The sequence below is a fragment of the Nuphar pumila genome, chromosome 13 (assembly GCF_984573655.1).
Source record: "Nuphar pumila chromosome 13, dmNupPumi1.hap1.1, whole genome shotgun sequence".
NCBI classification, from domain to species: domain Eukaryota; kingdom Viridiplantae; phylum Streptophyta; class Magnoliopsida; order Nymphaeales; family Nymphaeaceae; genus Nuphar; species Nuphar pumila.
The window spans coordinates 30156557-30183898 of NC_143261.1; the positions used below are offsets into that span (position 1 = coordinate 30156557).

The window sequence follows — 27342 nt, forward strand, 5'->3', positions numbered from 1 at the left end:
AATTGCTGTAGGAAAGCCCGATAATGATCCGCGCCGGGGGGAGCCCCCGGACTTCCCTTTTGTAAGGGCAAAAACTCTAGAGAGAGAGAGAGAGTTTTACAGTGTTTTACGGGGAAGGAAGAAGAAGAAGATGACGATGGAGCAATGTAAGATCATCTGTTGGATGTGCACAAAAGTAGAAAGAGAAGGGAGAGAGAGTGAGAGAGTTGATGTTCATGGCCTTCTCCAGGGAGAACTCTTTGCCTCCCTTGATTTTTTCTCTAGAGAGAGAGAGAGTTTTACAATGTTTTACGGAGAAAGAAGAAGAAGACTTTGAAGAGTCAACATCATCCTCGACTTTCTGGATGGAGGACATGTTTGTCATTTTTTTGAACGGAGAAAAAAAAAGAAGACTTTGAAAAGTCAACATCATCCTCGACTTTTTGGATGAAGGACATGTTTGTCCTTTTTTTGAACTGTTTGTTTTTCTTTTTTGAATAAAGGGTATTTTTGTCATTTTCTCAAACCATCACTTTATGAGAATAATAGCAAAAAAGGGTACTTAAGTCTTTGCAACAACACCAGAGTCCGATGCAAAGTTATGTCAACGTACATGGGAATACAAGCCTCATGTGCTTATATACGTGGTGCTCATTCAAAGCCCCGAACACAGACGTGGGATTCAGTGAATCATCGGAGGCGAACATACACCACCCTCTCGGGTTAGGCACCCCTACAAGTTATACAACCGTACTCTTGGGATTCGAACTTGCAACTTCCCAGCACAAAGTGACGTGCACAAACTGCTCTTACGAGACAAGCGGAGCCCCCGGTTCAAAAAAAAAAGAGGTAGTAGACTCCGGTTCTCTGGTAGGCTCTTCAACCCGAACCGGTGAAATGTAGCGATCCGATTCACCTCTCCTTTTCTTCCAGACCAACACGATCCTTCGGGCAGAGAGAGAGAGAGCGAGGATGGAGGGAGGGAACGGGTGTTGCTCGGCCGCTCGGTTGAGCGAGATCGAGCGTGTGAAGGAGCAGTGCAGATGCGTCATCGATAAGATCAACGGCTTGCCCCTCTCCAGAATCACGCAGTCGTGCAAGGCCACCCTCCTCAAATCCTCAAACTCAGAGCTCAGATTCCTCTGCCGACTGACCCATCACCTCTCCACCCCAATCTGGTACGACTCAAATACTTATTTTCTCTCTCCTATTCTCTTCGTTTCGGATTCGCACTTGGAAGGTTGATTCTTCGTCCCCCTCCCATATTTCGAAGAAATTCGATGAAAGCAACCTAGCGTGGGCGACTCAAAACATGTTGACTGCACCAAAGTCATTGGTTTAAGTGACCAGAGGTTGGTAATTAGATTGAGGGTCGGTTTTCTTTACTTGATCCCTTTTTGTCTCTATATTTTATAGTCATATCACTCTTAATCTCAGTTTCTTTTCGGTAGCAATTGCGATTACCCTCAATTGAAACAGCCCACCAAAATGGTTCCACTCGTTGAGGGGAATGGGCTTATCCAAGTTGAAATTGCTAAATTTAATGCAGTATATGTTGGTTGAAAACAAGGTGTTACGAAGCCTTGTTAAGAGAGTAAAAAAATATGAAATCTGGAGCATAATTGATTCGGTTGCTTTCATATCCCATACGGTCAAGGTGACCACCTCTCACTAGCTGCATGCCCACCCCCCCCGCCCCCATTTTGGATGAGCCACCATGGTCACGGTCCTACAATTTAGGACCGACAATCAATTATGTGTGTCTTCTTCATACTGGAAATAAATTCACAATATTATAATTGTGTATGTATGATATTCTCATCACTGGACATGATTGGATTTGGTAAACAGTTTGAAATAGAAGTATTAGAGAAAGGCGTCTCATCTAATGTATTGGATATTCGCATGATCAGGAACGGAGCATCCAAAGTGTTACAGATGACACGAATGAAGAAGAAGTGCTTAGAGTTTGTTCTTAAGATGTTTAAAACTGGAAATTCTAGAACTGTTTATAAGCCTACTGTGAATGAATGGATAGAACTAAGCATGATTTTCTTGTTCAACGACAAGAGCGATGAACATTCTATATGTTTAAGCCACCAAAACCTAATTGGTATGTTCCCTATATGGTTGGACTTAAGTTTTGTGATAGGTTTTCTAAATAGATCCCAACTACCTTAACGACAAGCTGTTAAAAGTATGTCTCTTATGAAATGGCAATCCACCTCAATGTGCTTAGTTCTTTCATGATAAACCGGATAGGATGTAGCTTGAATGGTGGCTTTATTATCACAAAATAAAGGTATAGGTGGATCAAGCTCAATCTTCAACTCTAAAAGTAGACACCTCAACAGTAAACCCTCACATATACCTTGAGCCCTATGTCACAGGGATTCGGCTAGCAGGGTGCTGCACCCGCGTCGACGTGACTCAACGCGGGTGCGGTCAACCCGATCCTGGGTGCGTTGACCGCACCCAGGATCATTTCGGTCCATTTTTGTTTGGATTTTTTTTTCAAAAAAAAAAAAATTGCCCTACGAAATGGGCTGCAGAATTTAACAAAAAAATTTTTCTGGACAGCTGCTTGCTGCTGCTGCTCTTGTTTTATAAAGGGGCACTTGTGTCCACAACATCTGACGAGCTTTGTTGGCATCCCATGCTATTCCTGCCTCCAAACAATTAATTCACAGCGTTGAAAAACATACTGTTAACTTGGAAATGATGATCCATCTTCCTCAAAAATTAAAACCAAAATTCAAGAGCCTTTTGAAGTCTTTATGCTTCAAGCCTTCAACCAACCAAATCCTTTTTCGTCAAGGATTTTCTCTCTCCATAATAAATGATAATGATGGTGGTAGAGTAGAGCCTTGGTGGCTATTAGTATTCACTTTTCTCCTGACGAGGTGCTCTAGCCGTAGCCTTGTGTAGACCTCTTTTTTCCACATGTCAAATCCAATAAATTTCTTTTAGCTGTCATCTGTGTGCAACTGTATATAAAATGAAATTTGAAGAACCCTAGGCAGTGGCGTGGCAGTGGCGTCGTAGGCCTCGTGAAGACTCTCTCTCCAACAAACCACGTCAAACCTTTCGCTTATATTTTTTTCGTGAAGACCAGGGAGTTTCAGACATGATTGAATCATGACAGTCAGCAGAACACAGCAGGCTGGGTCGATCAGATTGCCAATCCTTTCGATTAATAAATTTTGTCCCGTTGAGCTAAAGTACACAACAAGCATAACGTGGGTAACAAGTCTTCAAACAAACACACCAGCAAAAAAAACTGAACCCCGACCCGCGTCGGGGGAACCCCCGACCCCCTTCTATATATATATATTTTACATTTTTGCCCCTGTCGCACCCCCGCACCCGGGTTTTTGGAAGTGCCGAATCCCCGCACCCGCACTCGCACCCATGTGACATAGCTTGAGCCATAGCTCTATATTCAGCTTCTGCACTTGGCCTAGCCACAACAGTTTGTTTCTTGCTTTTCCGCGAGACTAGGTTCCCACCAACCAAAGTACAATAGCTTGAAGTAGATCTTCTATTTTCAACCGCTCCTGCCCGGTTTGCATCCACATATATCTGAATAATAAAGTGCCCATGGTTGGCATATAAAATTCCTCTTCCCAGATTTTGTTTTAAGTACCTCATGATGTGGTATACTGTCTCCATATGAGCTTTTGAAGGCGCATGCATAAACCTGCTCACCACACCCATTGGGTAAGAAATATCAGGTCGAGTGATATATATATATATATATATATATAAAAGCTTACCCACTATTCTCCGATATCTCATCACATCTTCAATTTTGTAATCCTCGTACAATTTCAACTTGTGATTTGGATCTATTGGTGTATCTACTATTTCGCACCCAAGCATTCCTGCTCTTCCAACAAATCAAGCACATAGTTTCTTTGGGACAACACTATACCTTTCTTATATCTCAACACTTCGATCCCCAAAAAATAATGTAGTGGCCCAAGATCCTTGATATCAAATTCCTTGTGAAGGTTTTTTTTTAATTTCTGAATTTCCTCTATGTCATCTCTTGTTGTCACATGTTAAAAGGGACAAGGGTCCCAAATCACTTTTAAAGGAAATGAGAATGCGGTTGTTGATAGAGGTGCTATATCTGTAAAAATGTCTTCAAAGAGACAACATATATAAGAACACTAAGTTTTTAATGAGAAACACGTGCACAAAGGCACAATAAGAACACTTGGAACAAATGTGCATAAAGGCACAACACATTCAAGAGAACACAAATGCACAAATGCATAAAAAATATGGATCTTTATTGAAGGAATGAGAGAGCTTTGACTCAAAGCTTAAAGAAATACAAAGGGGAGGACCCCTATTTATAATACAATTATGGAGGCCTTGGAGGGGCTCCATATAGAAGTTGGAGCCCCTCAAACGGTCACAAATGTGACCGTTAGAGGGGCCCAATGTCTATGTAGGCCCCCCAAGGCTAGAAAGAAGACAAAAAGTAAAAAAGAACAAATGAAAAAAAGGAAAAGAAAGAATAAAAGTATAAACAAAAAGTACAATCATATTCCAAGTGGAATATGCGAAAAATATAGAAATAACAGATTTACCCCTAATGAGTATTACAAAAATTATACATTATATATATATATATATTTATTTAGAGTACATTTTAACATCCCCCCTCAAACTTACAGTGTGATAACCAAAAGTTTGCTAAGAAGAAAATTGAATTTGGGAGAACAGAGCGCCTTAGTGAAAAAGTCCGCCAGCTGGTATTCTGATGTCACATAGGGTAGATCAATGATATTCTTTAGATATTCCTCTCTAACATAGTGGCAGTCCATCTCGATATGCTTCATGCGCTCATGAAGAGTGTGATTCTTTGCAATATATTCGTGCGCTCATTAAAAGTGTGATTCTTTGTAATATATATTGCACTTTTGTTGTCACAGCAAAGCTTGGTAGGCCCTTGAACATGAACGACCATATCTTCCAATAATCGCCGAATCTAAACAATTTCCATGGTTGTAGTTGCCATGGCTCGGTACTCAGCCTCTGTAGAAGATAGGGACACTTTCTGTTGTTTCTTACATCAACAGGATAACAAAGATTCACCTAAAAAAATACAAAAACCAATGGTGAAGTGACGGTTATTTGGGTCACCTCCCCAATCAGAGTCAGTATAAGCAATTAAATTTAATTCAGAAGACGAGGATATAAATATTCTCTTATTTATGGATCCTTTCACATATCGGATAATCCAAAGAACAACACTCATATGAACTGCTGTCGACGCATGTTGAAATTAGTTTGCAACATGCACTGCATGAGAGATATCTGGTTTGGTGATGCTAAGATACATTAATGAACCAACCAGTTGCCTGTAAGGAGTAGGGTTTTCCAGAGTAATCCCATCATCAATCTTCATCTTTGCCCCTACTACTTTAGGGGTTTCACAAGTATTCTCATCTGAGATACCTGACCTGTCAATGACCTCACAAGCAAGCTTAGTTTGAGACAAAAAATAACCCCTGTGAAAATAGGCAACTTCAATGCCCAGAAAATATGTCAGAAAGCCTAAAGCCGACATTTCAAATTTTTTTGTTAGAGTAGACTTGATACTCTTGATTCCTACTGCATCATTACGTGCGATCAACATATCATCAACATATAATAACAAAATTACAATACTTGCATCAGAGTTTTTGACAAATAAAGCAATGTCAGTATAATATGAGATAAAACCATTTTCTACCATTATGCTGGTAAATCGATCATACCAAGCCTTGGGAGCTTGTTTCAAACCATAAAGAGCTTTTCGTAGATGAAACATTTTATCTTCTGGGATCTCCATACCTGGAGGAGCATTCGTGTATACTTCTTCATTAAGATCTCCATTCAAAAAAGCATTTTTGACATCCATTTGATAGATGTTCTATTTTTTAATTAAGGCAATAGTAATGAGACATCTAACAATAACCATACGTGCAATGAGAGCAAAGGTTTCGTCATAGTCAATTCCATATTCTTGACTATACCCTTTGGCAACTAAACGTGTTTTGTATCTTTCAAGAGATTCATTACTCTTGGTCTTGATTTTGAAAACCCATCTACACCCTATAGTCTTTTTTCCTTTAGGAAGATTTTGAAATTCCCATGTCTTAGCTTTTTTAAGAGCTTTAAGTTCGTTATCCATAGCTTCTCTCCGTTCAACATTCTTCTTAGCTTCTTCAAAGTTTTTAGGTTCCACATATGAGTGAATGGTGCTAAGACAAGCTCTATATCTGGGTGAAAAGGAACCATATGATATAAACCTAAACAAAACTTTTTTAGTCCTATCAGTTCTTCGAGGATTTACCTCTTGTGAAGATGTAGATTCACTATATTTTTTGATTGCACTTCTAAAGGTGCTTTTATAGGTGCTTTTATCTCTATGTGTACAAGTGATAGGGTCACTAGATGTTCCTTCTTCAATATGATGATTGGGTAGATTGATGAGAAGAGTTGTTATTTTCTTCTACTTCATTATCACTAGTATCATCATCACTAGAGATATCATCATTTCTAGACAATAATTCAAACAAGAAAGAATAGTCAACATTCTCTTCATGTGGTTCACTCTTTTCAAAACCACTAATGTACTCTAAGAAGGTTACATTTCTAGACACATATAATTTATCATTCTTGATATCATAACATCGAAACCCTTTTTGAGTTTCGGAATATCCAAGAAATGTACAAGGAATAGCTTTTGGTGAGAGCTTATCATTTTTATCAGTAAGAACAAAACATTTGCATCAAAAAATTCTTAATCTATTGTAGTCGGGTTCTTTTTGATATAATATTTCAAAAAAAGAGATTTTATTTAAATTTTTGGATGAAAAACGATTTATAAGATAAACGGATGCAAAGGCCGCCTTGGCCCAAAATCTTTTTGGAATGTTTTGGGAAATAAATAAGGTTCTAGTGGTTTCAATGATATGTGTATGTTTTCTTTCGGCTAAACCGTTTTGTTGAGGTGTTTTTGGACAAAACTTTTGATGAACATTCAAGATAGTTTTTGAACTCATTTGCTAGATACTCACCTCTACAGTCGGTTCTAAGAATCTTTAAGTTTTCATTAAATTGATTTTTAATCATCATATGATATGTTTTAAATGATGCAAAAATCTCATGTTTATGTTTAAGAAAGTATATCCAACAATATCTAGAGTAATCATCAACAAAAATAACATAATATACAAACCTTCCTTTTGATATAACGGGTGCTGGTCCCCATACATCCGAATGAATAAGTTCAAATGGTTTAGTTGTAAACATAGATCTTTGTTCAAAAGGCAAGCTTCTTATTTTTCCAAGAATACAATCATTACAAGTGAAATCACCTTTACAAATTTTTTTAACAAAATGTAAATAAGAAAGCTTGATTACATTGGGATACCCAAGTCTTTTTGTGCCAAATATTTATATCTTTATATTGGGCAACATTACAAAAAGAGTTCTTTGGTATTTGAAGAAAATCCACGTAGTATAGATCTCCCTTCCTAAAATCTTTCCCAATCAACTCCCTGGACCGGCGATCCTGTATCCAATATTTGTTAGATGAAAATTTTATATCACACCCATGGTCCGAGAGTTGAGAGACCGAAAGTAAATTTAAATTTAGTTTTGGTATAAATCTAATTTTGGGAATAAAAAAACCTTGATTTTCAAAATTTTCAATTTCTTTGATCTCAAGAGAAGTGCCATCCGTGGTTGAAACAAAAGATGGAGATGCATTTTTTGAATATTCGGAAAGAAAAAAAATATTTGGAGTCATATGAAAGGAGGCACTCGAATTCAAAAGCCAAGAGGTCTTACCCGGAGGGGAGAAGGTTGACACGGCAGCCTCAGAAGTTGCTCCTTTGAGGAGTGGTTGAAGAGCTTCCACGATTTGGCTTAGAGATAGAGTTCCGTTGGTGGAATTTGATGGCCCCTCTTCCATATGTGGTTGAAATGTGGTAGACATATCCACCATCTTCTTCCATGTAGGACATACCAGTTTAATGTGTCCTCGTTCTTTGCAAAAATGACATAATTTTGCTATAATCTCTTCTTCTATATTGGCCGCCATTTTCTCTCACTCCTTGATTTTTGAAATGTGGGGGTTTGTATGTTTTCAAATTATTCCCTGGTTTAGAAACAACATATGTTCCTTTATTTTCTTCTTTGTTTGAAGGCATCACACGAACACTTGGATTGGTCTTGCTCAATCCCATGCGAGTTTCTTCTCCACTGAGTATGGTAAGAACATCTTAAAGTGGTGGAGAAGTGCAAGAGGATAGAAGAGAATATCTTATTTGTTCGAACTTGGGTCTAAGCCCGTTTAAGAAATTAAAAAATCGATCTTCTTCTAATTGCTTGTGTCAAAGTTCAACGGCTTTTCCACTCCATTTTGGTTCAAGCATAGCAAGCTCATCCCAAATAGAGGATAGTTCGGCGAAATACTCTTTAATAGTTAATTCGCCTTGTTGAAGGGTCAAAGCCCTTTTTGAAGGTAATATTTGTGGGACAAATCCCTTGAGATATACATCCTCTCAAGATATTCTCATACTTGAGACACCTTCTTGAATTTCAAGATATTTGCATTAATTCTCGTCTCAACCGAGAAAAAAATCCATGAGAGAATCTTGTAGTTTTTCATCTCCCATTCTTCGTGCTTTTTATTGTATTCCTCAAATGCTTTTGCTCTCTCCTCTCCATCAAAGACCTTTATCTCTCTTTTTTCAACTATATTAATTTTTGGCTCGGGTTTCGAGATTGTACCTTGGATGTAACCCCAAAGTCCCTTACCCTTGATGTGAGCTTCCATATTTCTGGCCCAAACATGATAATTTGAGCCATTAAGCTTAAAACCAAGAGAAACATGGGAGTCTTTTTCGGCCATTTGAGAAGCTTTTTTATGAGAGACAAGAGAGACTTTAAATGAATTGAGCACTTACCACAACGGGTCTTCTTTATGCTTGTTGTAGCGTGTCTTCACTAGATGCGGATTGCAAGAGCTCTTCACGTCAAAACACAAGAATGAACTGTGGGCACGACTTTCGAGGCAACCACCTTGATGGCACGATACACAAGCTTTTCTTCTTAGAGACCAAGCTTTGATACCATGTAAAAATGTCTTCAAAGAGACAACATATATAAGAACACTGTTCTTAATGAGAAACACGTGCACAAAGGCACAATAAGAACACTTGAAACAAATGTGCACAAAGGCCCAACACATTCAAGAGAACACAAATGCACAAAGGCATAAAAAATATGGATCTTTATTGAAGGAATGAAAGAGCTTTGACTCAAAGCTTAAAGAAATACAAAGGGGAGGACCCCTATTTATAATACAACCATGGAGGCCTTGGAGGGGCTCCATATAGACATTGGAGCCCCTCCAACTGTCACAAATGTGACCGTTGGAGGGGCCCAACGTCTATGTGGGCCCCCCAAGGCTAGAAAGAAGACAAAAAGTAAAAAAGAAAGAAGGAAAAGAAAGAATAAAAGTATAAACAAAAAGTACAATCATATTCCAAGTGGAATATGCTTAAAATGTAGAAATGACAGATTTACCCCTAATGGCTATTACAAAAATTATACATAATATATATAGTACATTTTAGCAATATCTTTGTTCTATATTGCTATCTGGTGTACACATGAATCAAAACTAATTCCTATATCATGTTCGCCGTGGTTTATTCTCACTTGCTTGGTATCATAAATACAATTTATGATGTTGGCTATGTCACAGGGATTCGGCTAGCAGGGTGCCGCACCCGCGTCGACGCGACTCGACGCGGGTGCGTGTGCGGGTGCGGCACCGGGTGCGGCACCGGGTGCGGTCAACCCTATCCTGGGTCGTTGACCGCACCCAGGATCATTTAAGTCCATTCTTGTTTTGGATTTTTAAAAAAAAAAAAAAAATTGCCCAATGGGCTGCGAATTTTTTTTTTAAAAAAAGTAATGCTGACAGCTGACAGCAGCTGTCTGTCAGCTGCTCAGCTGCTGTCAGCTGCAGACAGCTGCAGCAGCTGACAGACAGCTGTCTGTCAGCTGCTGACCCCCTTTTATATATATATATATATATATATATATATATATATATATATATATAATTTTACATTTTTGCCCCTGCCGCACCCCCGCACCCGGGTTTTTTGGAAGTGCCGAATCCCCGCACCCGCACCCGCACCCGCGCCCGCACCCGCACCCGCACCCGCACCCATGTGACATAGGATGTTGGTCATTGTTGGTGATGTTTACTTAGCTGTGGCACACTATTCTTTTTAAAAAAGTTACGGCAGGCTCAGATACATCTATATAGCAATAGAAATGCATCTGTTTGTTTGAGTCTTTCAGATAGCAATGTTGGGCAGAGGGAATGTTTGCTTGTACCTTTTCCACAGAGGAAGTTGGTCTTGGTGAGGATTTACTGATTATGTGCATTTCATATTGTGGCATGATATAGCCATCATGCAGAAAAAGGTTTTCCAAGATGACCAAGAAGATTCTGCACTATGCAATTTCCTCATATATGATTTGTTTCTGTTTTGTTCAATTCTTCAAAACATGTTTGTGCATCCTTCAGTTTTTTATTCGATAGAAGATTTTGGAAGCTGCTAAATTTGGAGAAACCTATTTGGTTGCTGGACCTGTTAAATGCCACAGTGTGATACACAGCTGAAATCTAGTTTTCTTTCTTTCCCAGATGAGCATTTCTGAAATAATGTTCAGTCATTACATGTTTATGCAGTTCAAATATTGGCTACCTCGATTCTATTGTGCATATCCTTCTGCAACCTTCTGTAAGTGGGGTGTCGTGTGTCTTCAGACATGTTCCACTATCTTCACGTGGGAATAAATGTGTTTCTGGGCCAGCAATTGTGCATGTCGATGTAGTATGTACACTTAACAGGAATCCAGTTTGGTTTATTGTATCAGATAGGAACCCAAAATATATTTCCTGGTACGGTTCTCATAAACAGAAGGGGTTAAAGACACGTGTTCAGCTAGTTCTTGAAGCAGCCCATTCCACATTGACATTGCAGCCAGACTCGATTATCTTTTTCTTTGCTAAGGGTCTTGATGAGATTGCTTCACAGGGGCTGAGGGAAAATTTTAAGGCCATTGAAATCAGCAGGGAATTTGTTGTTTCTGATCATGATATTTTTGAGGAGTTAGAAGGGGATTGGGTGAACATAATACAAAGAGGGCAGACTTTTATTGGGCCAGAGAGTGATTCTTCAGAAGTGTATCAAGGAGCACTGGCTTTCCAGATTAGGATTGGTGCCTCAGAGAAGAACACTGATGAGCAAGGGGAAGATAATGGGCTTGGATATCTGACTGCTGAAGCTGCTATGACCAAGCTGCCTGGTGATGCTGAAGCTGTACCAAATAGCTCTTTCTGTTTGTTACTATCAGCCATGAGGTGGTCAAAAAATTCTGTCATATTGGATAATCTTTTTGGAGAAGTTTTGATAAATTTCGACACGACAGCTTTGATTGCACTTGTCTCTGGGATAAGCAATGGGTGCACTGAGCAGCTGCTGAAAGCACCTGAAGATGAAATGAGAAGGCGCTTTAAGAGCAACTATGACTTTGTTTTAGCTCAGGTAGCATAAGTGCTCTCAACATTATGCTGTTTATGTTACTATATAAAGCTGTGCTCTGAGAGCTGTCTAGTTTGGCATATGAACCACCTGATGGCAACTTTGCGTGTCAACATGCTTTGAATAATTAAGAATATCAGGTTCTGGAATTAGGTAATGCCTCTGAATGTTAGGTCTGTGTGGTAGCGGCCATGTGGGTTAAAGGAGTTAAAAACTTACACAGCATATGGTGGTCTATAAATGGCTCAGATAATGCAACCACTAATTCCAAGCCAACTCATCATCAGTTGGATTTGGAACAGAAAGATGTTATCTACCAGACCAAGAAATAGATATTCTAATTGAATCCATACTTGTCATAGAGCTGGATATTTGAAAGAAAAATGTGATTCTTCATATATTATATACTAGACATATTGAAACGGACATTTCTTCTCCCCATTTTCAAGACTGGAATTTGTATCTTTTGTGGACTGTGTTCTGTGTTTGATGGTCAGAAAGAAAAGTACAAAATGTCTAATTCTGGTCCAACTGGGTCAGTTTAAGTCCAACCACAAACCATACTCAGATCCGGTCTGATGATGCTTCCATTATCTACATCATTATAAACATCAGGTTAGATTTGTATCAAAATCTACTCTATTTTTAGGTGTGAACATCATGCTTGCTGATTGCTGGATGGGATAAATGTATACAAGGAACGTTTGCCATTGTGGCTATTTTACATATAAATATTCAACTGTCGATAATGCAACTAAATTCCCTTTTTTTAAGCACATTGAAGCAACATGATCCAAAGTGTGATTCCTAATAAGAACCATGTTGAATACATCTGTGGGTTCAGATTGAGCAAATAAAATTCACACCTATGAGTCTATGACTTTCTGCTAGGGAGTATGCTACCAACGAGCATTTTGCTTTTCACATGTGATTGATCTATTGATCTGTCTGTACCAGTAAGTTCCATATTTCATTTTAAATGGAAAGTAGAAATGAAAATTGTTCCAAGTCGTTATCTGATTACCAGGATATGTTCGATGTTGCTCTAGCACCATCGGCTTTTAGGACCTACATCCATATACATAATGATGGTGTGCTAATCTTTTCTCTTTTGCAGGTGAAGTCTGAGGTTCAGAAGCCGATCATGGAGGAACTGAGAGCTTTAATATGCGATAAGAGATCTATCATCTGCAAAACTGTTTATTCTGAATTCAAAGAGCTTGTTTCTTTGTGTGGTGGACCTAATGAAAAGTTTAGAGCAGATTGCTTGCTGAAATATCTTGTGTAAGTTGCTCCATTTGTCCTTATGATTATTCATAGCAACTGTGTGGTTCTTGATCTTATATAGATTGGGATATGTTTCATGTTATATGGAACTGAAATCCAATTCTCAGAATTAGTAATTCAAATTGGGAATCCAAAAAAAAATAAAGCAGCATAGCTGCATGGACCCGAAGCTTCTTATCCAAGCTCCACTGCAACTCTAAGCTACTAACTGACTCATTTTTGTCTCATCAACTTGCTAGTGGGCTTGGATTGAGTCTTAAATCTCTGTTACCCTTGCCTCTGACCCAGTTTGCCTGAGGTCCAGGAGAACCACAGGCGGCATGGAGTTGCTAAGGGATTCACAAATTTTCAGCACTCGTGGGTGAAATTAAGACTTGAACCAGGCAAGCCAAGTCCCAGATCTCATAGTGTATGGCTGGGTTGGACAAGTGCTATCAAAACTCATAAGGGCTAACATTGGGTCTGGAATCTGGAAACAGTATCACTAAAATTTCATTCTCTGATTGAGCTGGCTTGAGTTACCCTGTTTCCGAGGTTCCTAAGTGCATTCTGAGCCATTCTGAGTCTTCAATTGGGCATTTTAGCTCTGGCTAAAATCTCTCTAAGAAAATCTGTTAAGTCGGTATTAACAAAATCTCTTCTTAGATATACTTTTTACGTGTTATATCTTTTGCAGAGTTGTACCAGACAATCCCTCTGCTCGTTTAATTGGTCTGCCAACCAGTCGGAAGATTTCTTTAAAGAACAAGATCGTATTTGGCACAGGTGACTACTGGCATGCTCCAACATTGACAGCAAATATGGGATTTGTTAGAGCCATATCTCAGACTGGTATGTCCTTATTGACCCTGGAACATCGCCCACGTGCACTTACGGGTGATTAGCATGTCTGAATAATCTTATGGCCATAGATTGGTGTATCCAGTGATTGTAAGCAAAATAGAATATCTTATAATGAATATTCAGTAATGCTATTCAAAATCAAAATTCCAAGTCTCCTTTTCCTTTTCTTTAAGTCGTTCTCTCCAAGCTGATGATAGTGATCATTTGCAGTTGCAGTGTCGAGTCACACTACTCTAGCATGTGGCTGAAAGATTGTTGTCTAAGATGTAGGGAATGGGGATTGAACCTTATTTCATATTGTGCTGATGTACCAAAAGAAGACATGATTATTTAGACAACATATGTGGATTGTTGCACTAGGATAGAAGCTCGGGGCTCCACTGTTGTTTACACCAGCACCATCAATCCGTGTTTAACAGGGTTTTCTTTACATTCTTAATTTGGTCTGCACCCTTGATGGGCTTGGCACCTCTAGCAAACCTATCTGGTACTCGTCCCCAACATGGTTTGAACTTCTAATCATGCTAAAAAAGGGGTTGGTGAGGGGCTTGTTGCCTGAACCTCGCTTAAAGACAGGTCTAAATATACTTGCTCATCTACAGCAAGAAGAGGGCAGAGGGGCTGCAATGCAGCCTTTGATGGTGATTGCAGAGAAGTCGGCACCTTATGTGGGAAATTCCTATAATTTGGTTTGCCATCCCTAAAAAGGATATAACCTCAGAGACGCACGTTACCCTGTGTTGCACTTTGAATTGACTCCTGCTTCCAACCATAGCGCACTGACCTACCGAACTGCCCAAGACGTGCCTTCATATTTCAGTTTGATGCAAAACAAACTGGGATTAGAAATAAACTGAGCTTGTAGGTCCTTTTCTAGTGCCAAATGCAGTCTTCATCCATTAACAACATAATTTAAAATATTAGCAAACTATGAGTATATACCTGCCTCTGAAACCCAGAAACAAAGAAAAGGGCAAATGAGCAAAGAAAGAAGATAAAAGGTAATACAAATGAAAACAAACCTAGATCAGTCACATATTTATGTGGTTTAAAGTTTAAAATCAAAGCGACAATTATCTGCTTTTATACTAATCTGGCCATCAACTGTTAGCCTGTCAACAATCAAACTGCAATGAACTAGGAAAGTCACTTGTTGCAGCTTGAAGCTTCCAAGCTCAACTTTCACGGGGATGTCACCATGAAAATCCAGTGGAATCTTCCGTCTGTTGCTGCTTCATCAATGCGGCCTGCAAACCATGCCCAACCTTATTATTCCCTGTCAAAACCATATCAAGGACTGTGGTATTCTGGTGACCTTGATAGAAGACCGGTAACCGTGCAGTAGCTAAGCTTACATTTTCATACCATACACTCAGTTTACTACCATCCTCGTAGTAAATTCCGATCTTTTGGTTTGGATTCGTTGCTGTTACTGTGACCACAAACTGTGAGTGTAGGGTCATTTGAATGCCTGGGGTTAATTGAAATGCTGTTATTTTCAACCGGTTGATAGAATATTGAGGCAGCTCTGGCTGGAAAATAAGGTACAGGACGCCAGCAGTAATGGGTATAGTGAGACTGATGATGAAGAGCAAGCAGATGGACCAGCACATGCAGCAACGACAACAGCTTTGTCCTCTTGGGGGCGGCTTCACTTGCAAATTTCGGCGGTATGGCTGGAATTGATATGTTGGATCACCTTTCTCAGAGATCAGTGCACTGTGTGGAGCTAGCCGTGCAGTTGGGCATTCCTTGATGTCATCTGGATAAACTCTCTGTTAGTCTGCCATGGCTGGAACTTGGCTAAAGAAATAGCAGAGATCTCTGTGTTAGTGGCGAGACATAAGGAGCTTGGGGTTGTTTCAAATATGATATATAGACCATAGAGTAAACAAATTCATTATTAAGTGGGCAGTTCTTTTATGGATGATATAACTTGCTAAAGTCTAACCTTCCCCACCAAATAACGCACACTGGAAGATGGTTAGGTCGGGAAGATTTCCTACTAGGCTTATAATTGGGCTTGCTTCATGATGTGTATTTTGCTTTTTGACATCATGTTTTTCTTGCTTTATGATAGAAGTTTCTGTGACTCGATGCGTTTTAAAATTAGAAGCTCCCTTAAAGCATACTATTTATAATCACTGCTTGAGTCGGGATAAGAATATGCTCCCCAAACTGAATACGATACAAATGCTGTATGTGAGGAATGGGGTTGAATCAGTGTCAGAGGTCTCATTCTTGGGATTTTAATCAGTGAAGAAAGATCTAGTGATATAGCTTATCGGAAAAAAAGGTCTAGTGATAAAAAAAATTTGTTTTGTTGAAAGACTTAAGTATTTGCATATGTATGATTTTAAAATATAGAACACATAAAACAAATACAAACGTATGAAAATTAAAGCGTTAGTATCCACTAACTCGTCATTTATTCAAGATTATATCAGCTTCGGAAAGATAACCACAAAATCATGGCAATTTCAAGATATAGCCAAATATTTGTGACTACGGGTTGAATGTGAACAGCTGGATCACTGAATCATCTTAAGAGAACTTTTGGATTCTATCTGTAGACGAGGATGTGTACGTAACATTCAATAATCTTTATCAAGTTTGCCAAAATCATTTTTTCCCTTAGCAATTACAGAAAAATACCATGGTGGTACATTGGTTTGATTGGACAAATGAGATGCTTTTATATCAACTATATAGTTAAAATCAATTATGGATTAGATGTCAAAAGGTGGTTTTACATGGTATATAAATTGTCTAAAGCGTTCTTTCAATGCAAAGTGCAACCGCAATATTTCAAGAACGGTTAGGGTGAGGACGACTTAGTAAGCTTGTGTTCACAGTTTTTACCTTTTATGGTCGATCCCACTGCTTCTAACAAGTTCTTAAACTACCTTACGGTGTGTTATTTATTAAATGAGTTTTTTTTTTTTTTAATTTATAAAATACGCAAGTTGATGTTCATGGCATTTTAATATTGAACTATTTGTTGGTGATGCAATTTGCATATTTTTACACATTTAAGAGAATACCTTCAATAGTCCTAAACTAATACAAGGTACCGTCAATGTTTTATAAGTATACATGGTGGGTAGTTAAGCTTTGCAATTTGAATGATCAATGATGCCTTTCTATTTGTCCAAGCAAAAGAAAAAAAAAAGACGATAGTTATTATTATCATTATTTTTTTAAATATGAGAAGCAATAATAGACGAGAGATGGCATGCCGGATCAAGCATATCAAAAATTGTGCTTCTGCATACCAACGGGGGGCTCCGCATGTCTGGCAGGAGCAGTTAATGCACGTCACCTTGCGTTGGGACGTTGCAAGTTCGAATCCCATTGGCATGGTATAACTGGTAGGGGTCTGACGGCCCTAACCCCAGCTTTCTCTGTTGAAGAAAAGAAAAAAAATATGCTTGTGCATGCGTGTGAACAACACTTCCACTCTTATTTTTTTGGAATTAAAAATGCTAAGATAGGTTGGTCGACTGAGCCTTTACAGCCTTCTCACCCAACGAGGTATTTCCTCGTCGCTGCAGTTCCCACGATGTTTAAAAACAAAGTCCCTTTATTGGTTGGAGCCCGCACGCTTCCCTCTTGTTCTGTCATTAACTTAATCTTTGTCTAAAATAAGTATTAGTCCACGGACCCCCCCAAGATCCAATCATCGGTGGTATTTTTTATTATGGTCTAAATATCAGTCGCCATCCAACCATTTTCCTTGCCTAACTACGTGGTTGGGAACTAAAAAAAACAGGTTTTAACATCAAAATGTCACCTAGCCCCATACCTTAGATGTGTTTTAACATGGTTTATTTATCATACTAGTTGGTTTAATCATACCCAACATGCTAGACGATTCAGTTTTCAAGATGATGAAAAATCATGACTCACAATTCATGAAGATAATATGGTTTCAAACAGCCTAAACATCCTGCTGGGTTCAGCTTTATTACATGAAAATGACAAAACAGAGCATATTGGACAAGATTCAAACTCAAAGGTTAGCTTTTTTTTTTTTGGATATTATATTTATGTAAGTCAAGAGGGTACCTCTAAGAGCATACTGTCATAGGGGCACCGATATATATTAACCCAAACCCAAACCCAAACCCAAACCATTGAGCTCCCAAAGTGAAGTGTGGAAGAATAGACTGAGAGTAAAGGTTGACAGTCAAACAAAGAATCGGACGAGTCATGTGTCCCGGAGGAAAGGTGGACTGTTGTCGGGCATGTTGGAAGCAAGAAAAGAAACGGAAAGATTCTACGTGGAATGTGAAAACTAAGATCTTCTCTTGCTATTTTCTAAATAAAAGAAAGTTCTCACATGAGCTTTGCAAAATTTCTTAGCCATGGGTGAGAAAAGTTTCTCTAAAGTTGGAGGAAAATTTCTTTTAAAAACTTTCACGCATGTCTTTCGAGCCGTGTCGCATTGCATAGAAAAATTAAATCTTTGTAAGAAAATTTTCACGCGAAGAGCATGAGACGTGTGCTGAGAAAAATCTACACCATCATTTTAGGTGGAGATTTTTTTTTCTATGTATATGAAAATAGTACAAAAAAATGTACAACGCTTCACTTGTTTGAAAATAACATGTAATGATTACATTTTGTTGAGAAAATATCTCATTTGCTATGACATCTGAGCTTGAGGCATGCATTACACACTCTATCTTTAAAGCAATAGTGGCCTCGCTTAGGACCACATTCTTGATGCAATGGATATTCATACAATCTTGCACCCACCCAAAATACGACAGAGTTTTTGTCTATTTGCGAAATTCGGTCTATACCTTGCATTGAGTGAGACTAAGCAACTTGATACAGACCACTTTGAATAGTCTCTTGACTAGGTTAGGTAGATCATAGACTCAAACCCTAGACTCAATATAGGCTTTAGATCTTAGGCTCAACTTAGGCAGAGCATTGACAAGTCAAAGTATGAACCCACTAAGAGAGAGAGAGAGAGAGAGAGAGAGAGAGAGAGAGAGAGAGAGAGAGCTCATATAAGTTAGGGAGCACATGGAGCTTGTGAGAGAGAGATAGAGAGGGGGGAGAGGAGAGCTTGTGAGTGATGATGGAAATGAGAGAGGGTTGAGGTATATATATATATATATATATATAAGCCCCAACCCCACCAACCTCATAAAGGGGGCTCAACAACTAGCAATGAATGACCCTTAATGGTCAACAATTAGTAATAAAGACCTCAATGACTAGGAGAAGGAATGTTATGGGCAAGGCTAAGTCAAAAGATGAAAAAAGCAATCAAAGGGTCAGAAATGACCTTGCCATAATCAAATTTGTCCAAAAGGAGGGGTGAAGGCAACAATCAACAACCCAAAATAAAGAGAGAAGATTTAAAAATATTGGAGCAATTAAATGGGCGATGCAGGAATGTTGGTCTGGGTCAAAGGAGGCTCCAACAACTTGGGTTGACAAGGTCTTAGGTCCAAAATGGTTGATCAAGGCTCTTAAATGGGTTGGTCAAAAGCTAACGATGATCGATCTTGGTCTTGAGAATAAAACCAGCCCAAGACTCAAAAAGATTGGTCAAAGTCAAAGAATGACCACGACTAAGACCAAGACCAAGACCACACTAAACCAAAATGAACTGACTGGACTGAGTCAAAACTAAAACTTAAATCCAAACCCAAATTCAAGTCCAAAGTCAAAGCCAAACCAAATCTAAAATACAAAATCCAAGGACCAAAGTTCAAAGTTTAATTGACATGCCCTCCAATGGGCTTTGCCCACAAATGCAACTCCCACTATATAAATACAAGTGAAGTTTTCACTCTTTAATGTGGGACTAAACTAAAGGAATAAATAAAACCCACTAACTTAGGTAAATGTGGGATAAAGAGTAGGCTACACTAGGTTTCAACCCAATAGTTTTAAGACAAAACCCCAACTATCTCCCACGCAAATCAAAACTATGAAAAACTCAAGAAGCTATTCCTGAAGATCCATTGCATAAATGAAGGTACCTTTTGGGCTTGAACCTCCACATTAGTGTTACTCAGTCATAGTCAGTCTGAGACCACAATGACATTAGCTTTGAATTAAGAATCCTAATTGACTTTCCACATATAGTAACAAACACTTTCACTTCAAGTGATCACAATGTATCTACCAGTACATAGAAACTGCAAATTAAGGGTCTTGTGTTTTATTCAAGTTTAGATCAAGTCCCATAGAAGATGACCCCTACCTTCATACTCACATATGTGAGTCCATAAAAAATGTAAATATGTTTGAAACACTCCAGCCATAAGGCTTATGAAACTCACTAAAAGTTTAGTTTGAACTCATCCTCCTTGCACAAGTTCCAAACACTTGACATCATTTATGAGAAAAAATATTAAGTGCTCAACCCAATCACTCAGTGAATTATTCTTCCTATTGAGTCAGCTAACTTGGTTTGACCAATATCATGTGGTTGGGTTTTCATCAGAGGTGACTATTTTTATAGACTTTAGCCCCATTCCCCTTGATGTCTTAAAGACAAATTATTGAAAAATTATTTTTGCCAATGGATCCTTTAAGTTTTGGCAAGGTTTCACATTTTTGAGGTTACTCATTGCTTGAGCAATCTATTTACATAAATATTCTTTAGACTTTGCAAGTCTATGCTCACTCTAAATGTTCTTCTGTTTTTGTATGGAGCGTGCTAAACTAGCAATTACATGTTTAAAGCTTATTGAGGTATCTATCAAGAGATTCATAACCTTTCAACCTTTCAGTTTTCATGCTAAATGAAGCTAATGTTTTCATCTTTGATTTCATTGTTAAATGAGTTATCACCATTTGTTTATTAGATCATTAGGTAGTTTCTCCATATCCAAAGATAAATATACATTCACTTGTGGATAATGATTTATTATAATTAGAATTTCATTTCATGTCACTATGACTATTATACACAGTGATTTTTTTCACATATTCTTGAGTTCCTTTCAAGTACTTCAAGATTTGATATATAACATCTTAAAGATCTTGTCCTAGGTTACCAATGTATTGGCTCAACTTATGCAACAAATTGTTTTCTACACATAAGTGTACATGGGTTTAACCCTTACAACCAATATTATTCACATCATACATGGGACAACCAATATCAATCATATGCTTCTTCTAATGTTAATAGTTAGTTTAACACTAAAGTAAAACAAAGTTATAAGATGATTTCAATCATAATGATTTTTATCTTCTCAATGTAGTGGGATTTCGTAAATGCATGACCACAATCATGTATAAGCAATTTAATACCAGGTATAACATTGATTAAGCCCAAAAAAGGAAAATATTTAGTATTATTAATGTATTTTATACTATTAATCATGATAACATGTCATTCAGAAACAAATAATTATAACATCATTATACTTCTATTTGAAATATATTCCCATTGATGAAATAATGTCATAATCTTATTGAATTGCAACAAGGTTGGAGAAACAAACATTTTTTCATTTTTTTTTTAAAAATGACCATACTGTACAAATAATTTGACATGATTCCCTAAAAACTCTACAATTTCTGATATTCTCATAATGTCCAAACTCACAAGTATCCAACATCGTTAGGACCCTTTTACCCTTCACAACTATGAATTGATGACTTATTGCAATAAAATTGTACCACCCATCGGCTAGTTCAAACTCTCACTTAAACCTAGAATCTCACATTTTTTATACCAACCACACAAACTTGCATAAATTTATTTGCAAATTTTCAGTGAAACTAAAACCACCAAAATCGCAAATATCCTACTTTTTTGCATATACTTCATGAAATCTCATAAATATATTTGCGAACCTCCACTTAAAGAAAAACAACAAAATCACAAATATCCTACTTAAATATTTGTTGAATTTATTAATATATGCAATTTTTTTTAATATTTGTAGAGTTCTCGAATCATATATATATATTCATTTTTTATACCTAATTGTTGAATTTATTAATATATGCAAAGAAGTTCCCTGTATAACCCTTGCAGTGATTTATGTATAATTTGGCTTTGCATTTCGAGAAGGTTGCGGTATCATCCTTGTCATCGATTTTTCCATCTATAGGTTTGAAAGGTGAGTTCAATACAATATATACATGCATATCCCCATGCATATTTCTGTTTAATATGACAACCTACAATCAGGGGTGCAAATTGATCCAGATTGCAATATTTAATATCCCCATACGTATTTTTGTTTGGTTGTTACTATCGATATTTTTTGTATGTTTCCTTGTGCTATCGACTTCCTCAGCCATCCAATTTTCTGTTTAGGGTTTACTATGTTTACACGTTTTTTATAGAAATCTATATGTTTGTTTTTGTTATATATGATTTATGATTGTTTGTTTGTCCTTTAGTTAATATTTGTTATTCTTGTGTTGGTGTAATGGGTCTAGGGTTCACTATGCACAAACGTTGAAGATCTATAATAGTTGTTGTAGGCAGTCAATGATGACGTCTGAAAGGGGTAAAGTACACTATCATAGGTCTAATTACACTAATTGGAGATCTATAGTGGTCTCTAAAAATATTATCTTCAAGAAATTTATGGCTTTGATATCTCGTAAAATGGGATATGCGTAAGGCTTATTGAGCCTCCATTATAGTTATTCTTCAAACTTAAACAATCAAGAAATATGGATAGATGTTAAGGACGATGATGATGTATAATCAATGTTATTTAGTTGTGATGTTTACTTGAATATAGAAGAGAATTTTAATTCGTAGATTCTCGCCATACATGATAAGCCTTTAATTCTTCTTAGTAAAAAGCTTCATCTTATGTTGAAACTTTTTGAGTAAAAAAAAAAACAATGTCAGACAACATATGACAAGCGTTGTGGTGCCGAAGGTAGAAGAAAAGCTAGAGAAACTGAAGAAAAAGTCATAACAAATACGTGTGCAAGTAGTGCATTGCCTCTGACAATGGTACAAAGCCTGCGACTGATCTCACAGTTATAGTGTTGGTCTTTAGAGACACTTGCGCTCATGTAAAGAGTGGCAGGTTAAGGGGATTCTCTGCAAACATGTGATCACATGCATTTTGTATGAGGGTAACCTACCAAAGGATTACTGTGACAAGTTCTTCATAGTTGAATCATATTGAGCTACATATAATCAATATTCATTCTTTCTGATGGTGGATAATGTCTCACACATCACTCTATCTACTCTTATAGCTATCTATCCACCAAAAGTGGTTCGCAAAGTAGGGCGACCTATGGTTAATAGACAGAGAACAAGACACAAAGATAATGTACCATACAAGTGTAGTATATGTGGTGAGGTTGGTCACAATAGGTAGAAGCATGAATCACCATATGTATATCTAGTGTTGTTTAATAACTAGCTTTTTTATGTGTGTATTTAGTGTTGTTTAATGACTTACTTCTTTGTGTGTAAATCTAATATTGTTTAATGACTTGCTTCTTTGTGTGTATATCTACTGTTATTTAATGAGTTATTTCTTTGTGTGTATATCTTAGGTAGTTCACGATATATAGTTGTACACGTTCTTGCAACACAAAGAAAATCAAATTGGCCTGAGTTTCGAAGAGCAAGAAACAAATAATGGTACATCAGGTATAATCAATATCTTGAACCATGTGTATATATTTGATGTACTATACATGTATGTTAATCGTATAGAATTTATTTTGTTGTTAAGAACATGTTAATGAAAAAGAAAAAGCCATACAAGAGAACATAGAAGAACCAAAAGAGTATGGGTGATAAAGAAACTATGTTGGCAAGTAACATAAGTATTAGTTTTGCATATTCTTTTTTTTTCACATTATTTTGTTTGTTCTTTTGTTACCACATTGGATTTATATACTATGTAGCATCTAGCAAAATTCATACATAGACTCCAACTGACCCAGAACGAGGAGAGGAAAAGAGACTTGTTGAAGACCTTTTACCTTACCTCATATTTCTTTGTGAGTCCAAAAAACGATGTTTATATTATTTTACTACTGATTAGTAAAGACTAACTAGTAAACCATGTTTGTTCACAACAAATGGTCACAACTAAAGGATAGGAAGTGAGGCAACTGATTGCTTGGAGAGCAATGACTTGCCCTATCATTTCCTTAACACTGACAAGGTATCACTTACATAACTTTGCATACTTATAAATAATTTTTTACATGCACAATGACATTAAATTAGATTTATGTTGAAACTCTTAATTTCTTTCAATTGGGGTAACAAACATTGGGTTCTTTGAGAAATGGGCATGAAGAAAAAGGACTTCAGGCTGTACAATTTCATATTGAACACATATTTAGCTGATAAAAACCTTAAACAACTAGTACAATAACATAACTTATTCAATAATATACTCGCTTTGTTGTGTATGTTTGTTATCTCCTTTTCATGCATATATATTGCATGTTCATTTTTTTTTAGCAATTTGTGTTTGACTGTTACAAAGATTGGACGACGCAGACCATAGAGGGTATTCCTCAACAAGAGAATGAGTAATTACTTTGTATTTGTTTGTTAACTCATTTCGTACATGTACATGTTCTTCAGTTGGTATTTCTTTGTTTTACATGTATGATTGTGGTATATATGTCATATAGTATATGCAGTACTTGGGCAGAAACTGAAGATTGAACTTCATGTAGGTATGTATTTATGTGTCACTTCACTTCTTTAAGATGTTTGTTGTAGTTAATTATTTTTTAATAAAGGGTTATTTTCAGCAAGGTGTCACATATATAAGGAATTATATAATAAACTTCTATAAGAACATGAAGAAAAGAGCTTCAAAGGGTACAAAGGACAATAAAAAGGTAGAGACATCAGTTAGAGAGGTGTTAGAAGAGTCTGTCTTGATTGCTGAGCAGTGAATAATTACGCATGCATTATAATTTTGTATTGTAAACTTCAAACATTAAGGGTGTTTATACATACATATAAGATATGGACAATGCTACTATAAATTAAGGATGTTATTTATGGTTTGTACATTTACACACATACATGTATGAATGATATGGACAATGTTGCTATAAATTAAAGATGTTTTTTATGATTGGACAATGTTGCTGTAAATGCAAATATTTGCAATATTGCAAACATATATGTTATGTTTGTATTGTTTATATTCACAAATACGTTTATGCAAAAAAGTAGGATTTTCGTGAATAATAGGATTTTTGCGAAAAAGGTGGATTTTTACAAATATGTTTATGCGAATTCGTGAAGTATATGTGAACAATTAGGATTTTGCAAAAGGGTTAAAGTTTCTTGCAAATATGTTTATGAGAACTCATTTGAATTATATGCGAAAAGTATGATGATCATGCATATATTTTGTATTTTATTCATACTATTTTATGCATGATCTAGTGAAAATTGCATTAAAAACTCATTCTTATCAGTGTTTTTGAGAAACTGCTTTGAAATTGAAAATATCAGAAAATCGTATATTTCAGAACTTGCCCTGCGTTGTTCAGTGTTTTGTTTAGTTTAAAAGTTTCTAATTTGTAGTTTAATTAGATTAGGAGTTAATTAACTAATTGTAATTAGTTTAGAAGAGCTTCTTTTAAAAAACACATTTTTGAAGAAGACCCTTTTTAGAATTTATGATTTCTTTTGGACTTTCATAGAAAAACGTGTTTTGACCTAATGCTTAGTATAAATAATATTTTTTCAGCAAGAACCCACATTTTTTCCTTCAGAAAAAATGCATGCCTCTGTGTCACTCCCCCTCTTCTCTTCTTCCCCTATTTCACTCTTGGCCGGTTCCTCCCTCGGTTCTTCCTTTCTCTCTTGTTTCATCTTGCTTCTAATCACAGCTATCGCTGGCTTCTCCTTGTCCCCATCGTCGGAGGTACATGAAGCTTGAAGGTAAGACCACTTTCTTTTTCTTAACCTCTCTGTCAGGAACGGATCGAAAGATACGTTTCTTCTCTCCCATCTCTCCGTAGTTTCATAGTTTTAGTTTTCGCATAGCATACATCATATCATTGCATGTAGTTTAGTTTATTCATGGCATATTCATCACATCTAGTTTAGATTAGTTTTATTTTTTATTATAAAAAAATATAAAAAGAAAAAATATAAAATAGTTTAGTTTAGCCAATTTTCTTGATTAGCGCATAGACCAATAATATTTTATTTAAATCAGTAGATTTTGCATAGCATTTTATGATATTTTCATGATTTTTAATTCAGTTTATGTTAGATCTAGGTTAGATTTAGTCCAGATCACGTTTTTAATATTTACTAGATTAATTAATTAGTTTTCTATCATTAGCCAGTTTAGTTCTTTTGTTGTTTTTCTGAATCTTTTTAGATTGCGTCAAGTAGATCATATTTTTTTTATTTAAATCCAGCCTAGGTTAGTTAATTATTGTTTAATGCATGTAGTTAAGCTTTCATTCATCATAATTTAGTTTTTTTAGTTAGATTAGTTATTAGACTAGAAAAAATTGGTAAGACGTAGATTAGCATTTTTTTATTTAATTTATTCTACTCAGCCACATAACGTAGATTTAACTTCTATCATCTTTTATAAGTTAGACAACTATTTTATTTAGTTCCAGAAGTTTTTAGTTAATTGCTTAGATTAGATTAAAATAAATTTTTTTGTGGTTAGCCGAGTTACACGTTCTTTCGATTAGCAAGTATTATTTAATTAATGTAGTTGATGTTAATGATCAAGCTGTAGGTTAATTTTAGTTTTTAATTTATTTAGTCAGCTGTAATTTTGTTTAATTTACATTAAGTTTGTTTAGTGTTATTTCAATATGCAATTTAGAATTGAGCTAGTCGTTAAGTACTAATAGCCGAGTCGTGTTTTGTGTTTTTTTGTTCATTGTTTTTTTTATTAGATTAAATAGCTTAGGTTAGATATTGTATTATTTCCAAGTTTGTTAGTTAGATTAGTTCAATCTTGAATTTTGTATAGCATTTTTTCTTATTTTTCATTTGTTTGTCAGTTAGTTATTAATCTTAAATAGCTAGTTTTTGTTTTAGTGATTCTTGCAATTTAGTTAACGTTTTTGTTAGTCAATATTCTTGTTAGTTAGTTCTTGTTAGTCTTGCTACTTAGTAATGTCAAATTAGTTAATTAGTTAGTCAGTCATATTGGGTTAATTCCTTTCTTGATTTTTGGCTAGCTTAGTTTCTTGATTTCTTAATTAATTTATAGTTAGTTGTTACAAATTAGTTCTTGTTAGTTAGTTTTTCTATTTTGTTATTTAGTGCTTAGTTTGTTATAGGTTAGTTTATATTTGTTACATGTAGTTAGTCTGTTCTTAGTAGTTAGATTCTTATTTTTGTGATTTTTCTTTGAACTAACTGATCATGCATAATTTTTATGCATAAATTCATACATTTTCTTGCATGATCATGTGCTATAATTACTTAAAAGTGTTTGTTTTAGAAGGTTTTCATTAAATTTTATCAAATGGTAATTTCAGCAAATTGAACCTGTTTTGAGTAGTTTTGCAAAACTAATTAAGTTTTTAGAAAATATTTTCTTTAGAAAGAGAAGTCTTTTGAAATATCAAAAAATTTTATGGACTCTTTTTGAGAAAATCTTCTAAA

General features: G+C 36.3%; 1 protein-coding gene across 1 annotated transcript; it reads left to right on the forward strand.

The window, feature by feature from the left end:
• Positions 1-951: 951 nt before the first annotated feature.
• Positions 952-13914, forward strand: LOC149818238 (uncharacterized). The gene is made up of 4 exons (XM_089986183.1): positions 952-1157; positions 10760-11618; positions 12733-12899; positions 13579-13914. The coding sequence occupies exons 1-4, from the start codon at positions 952-954 to the stop codon at positions 13784-13786; spliced, it is 1440 nt and encodes a 479-aa protein (XP_089842309.1). The 3' UTR covers positions 13787-13914.
• The last annotated feature ends 13428 nt before the right edge of the window (positions 13915-27342 follow it).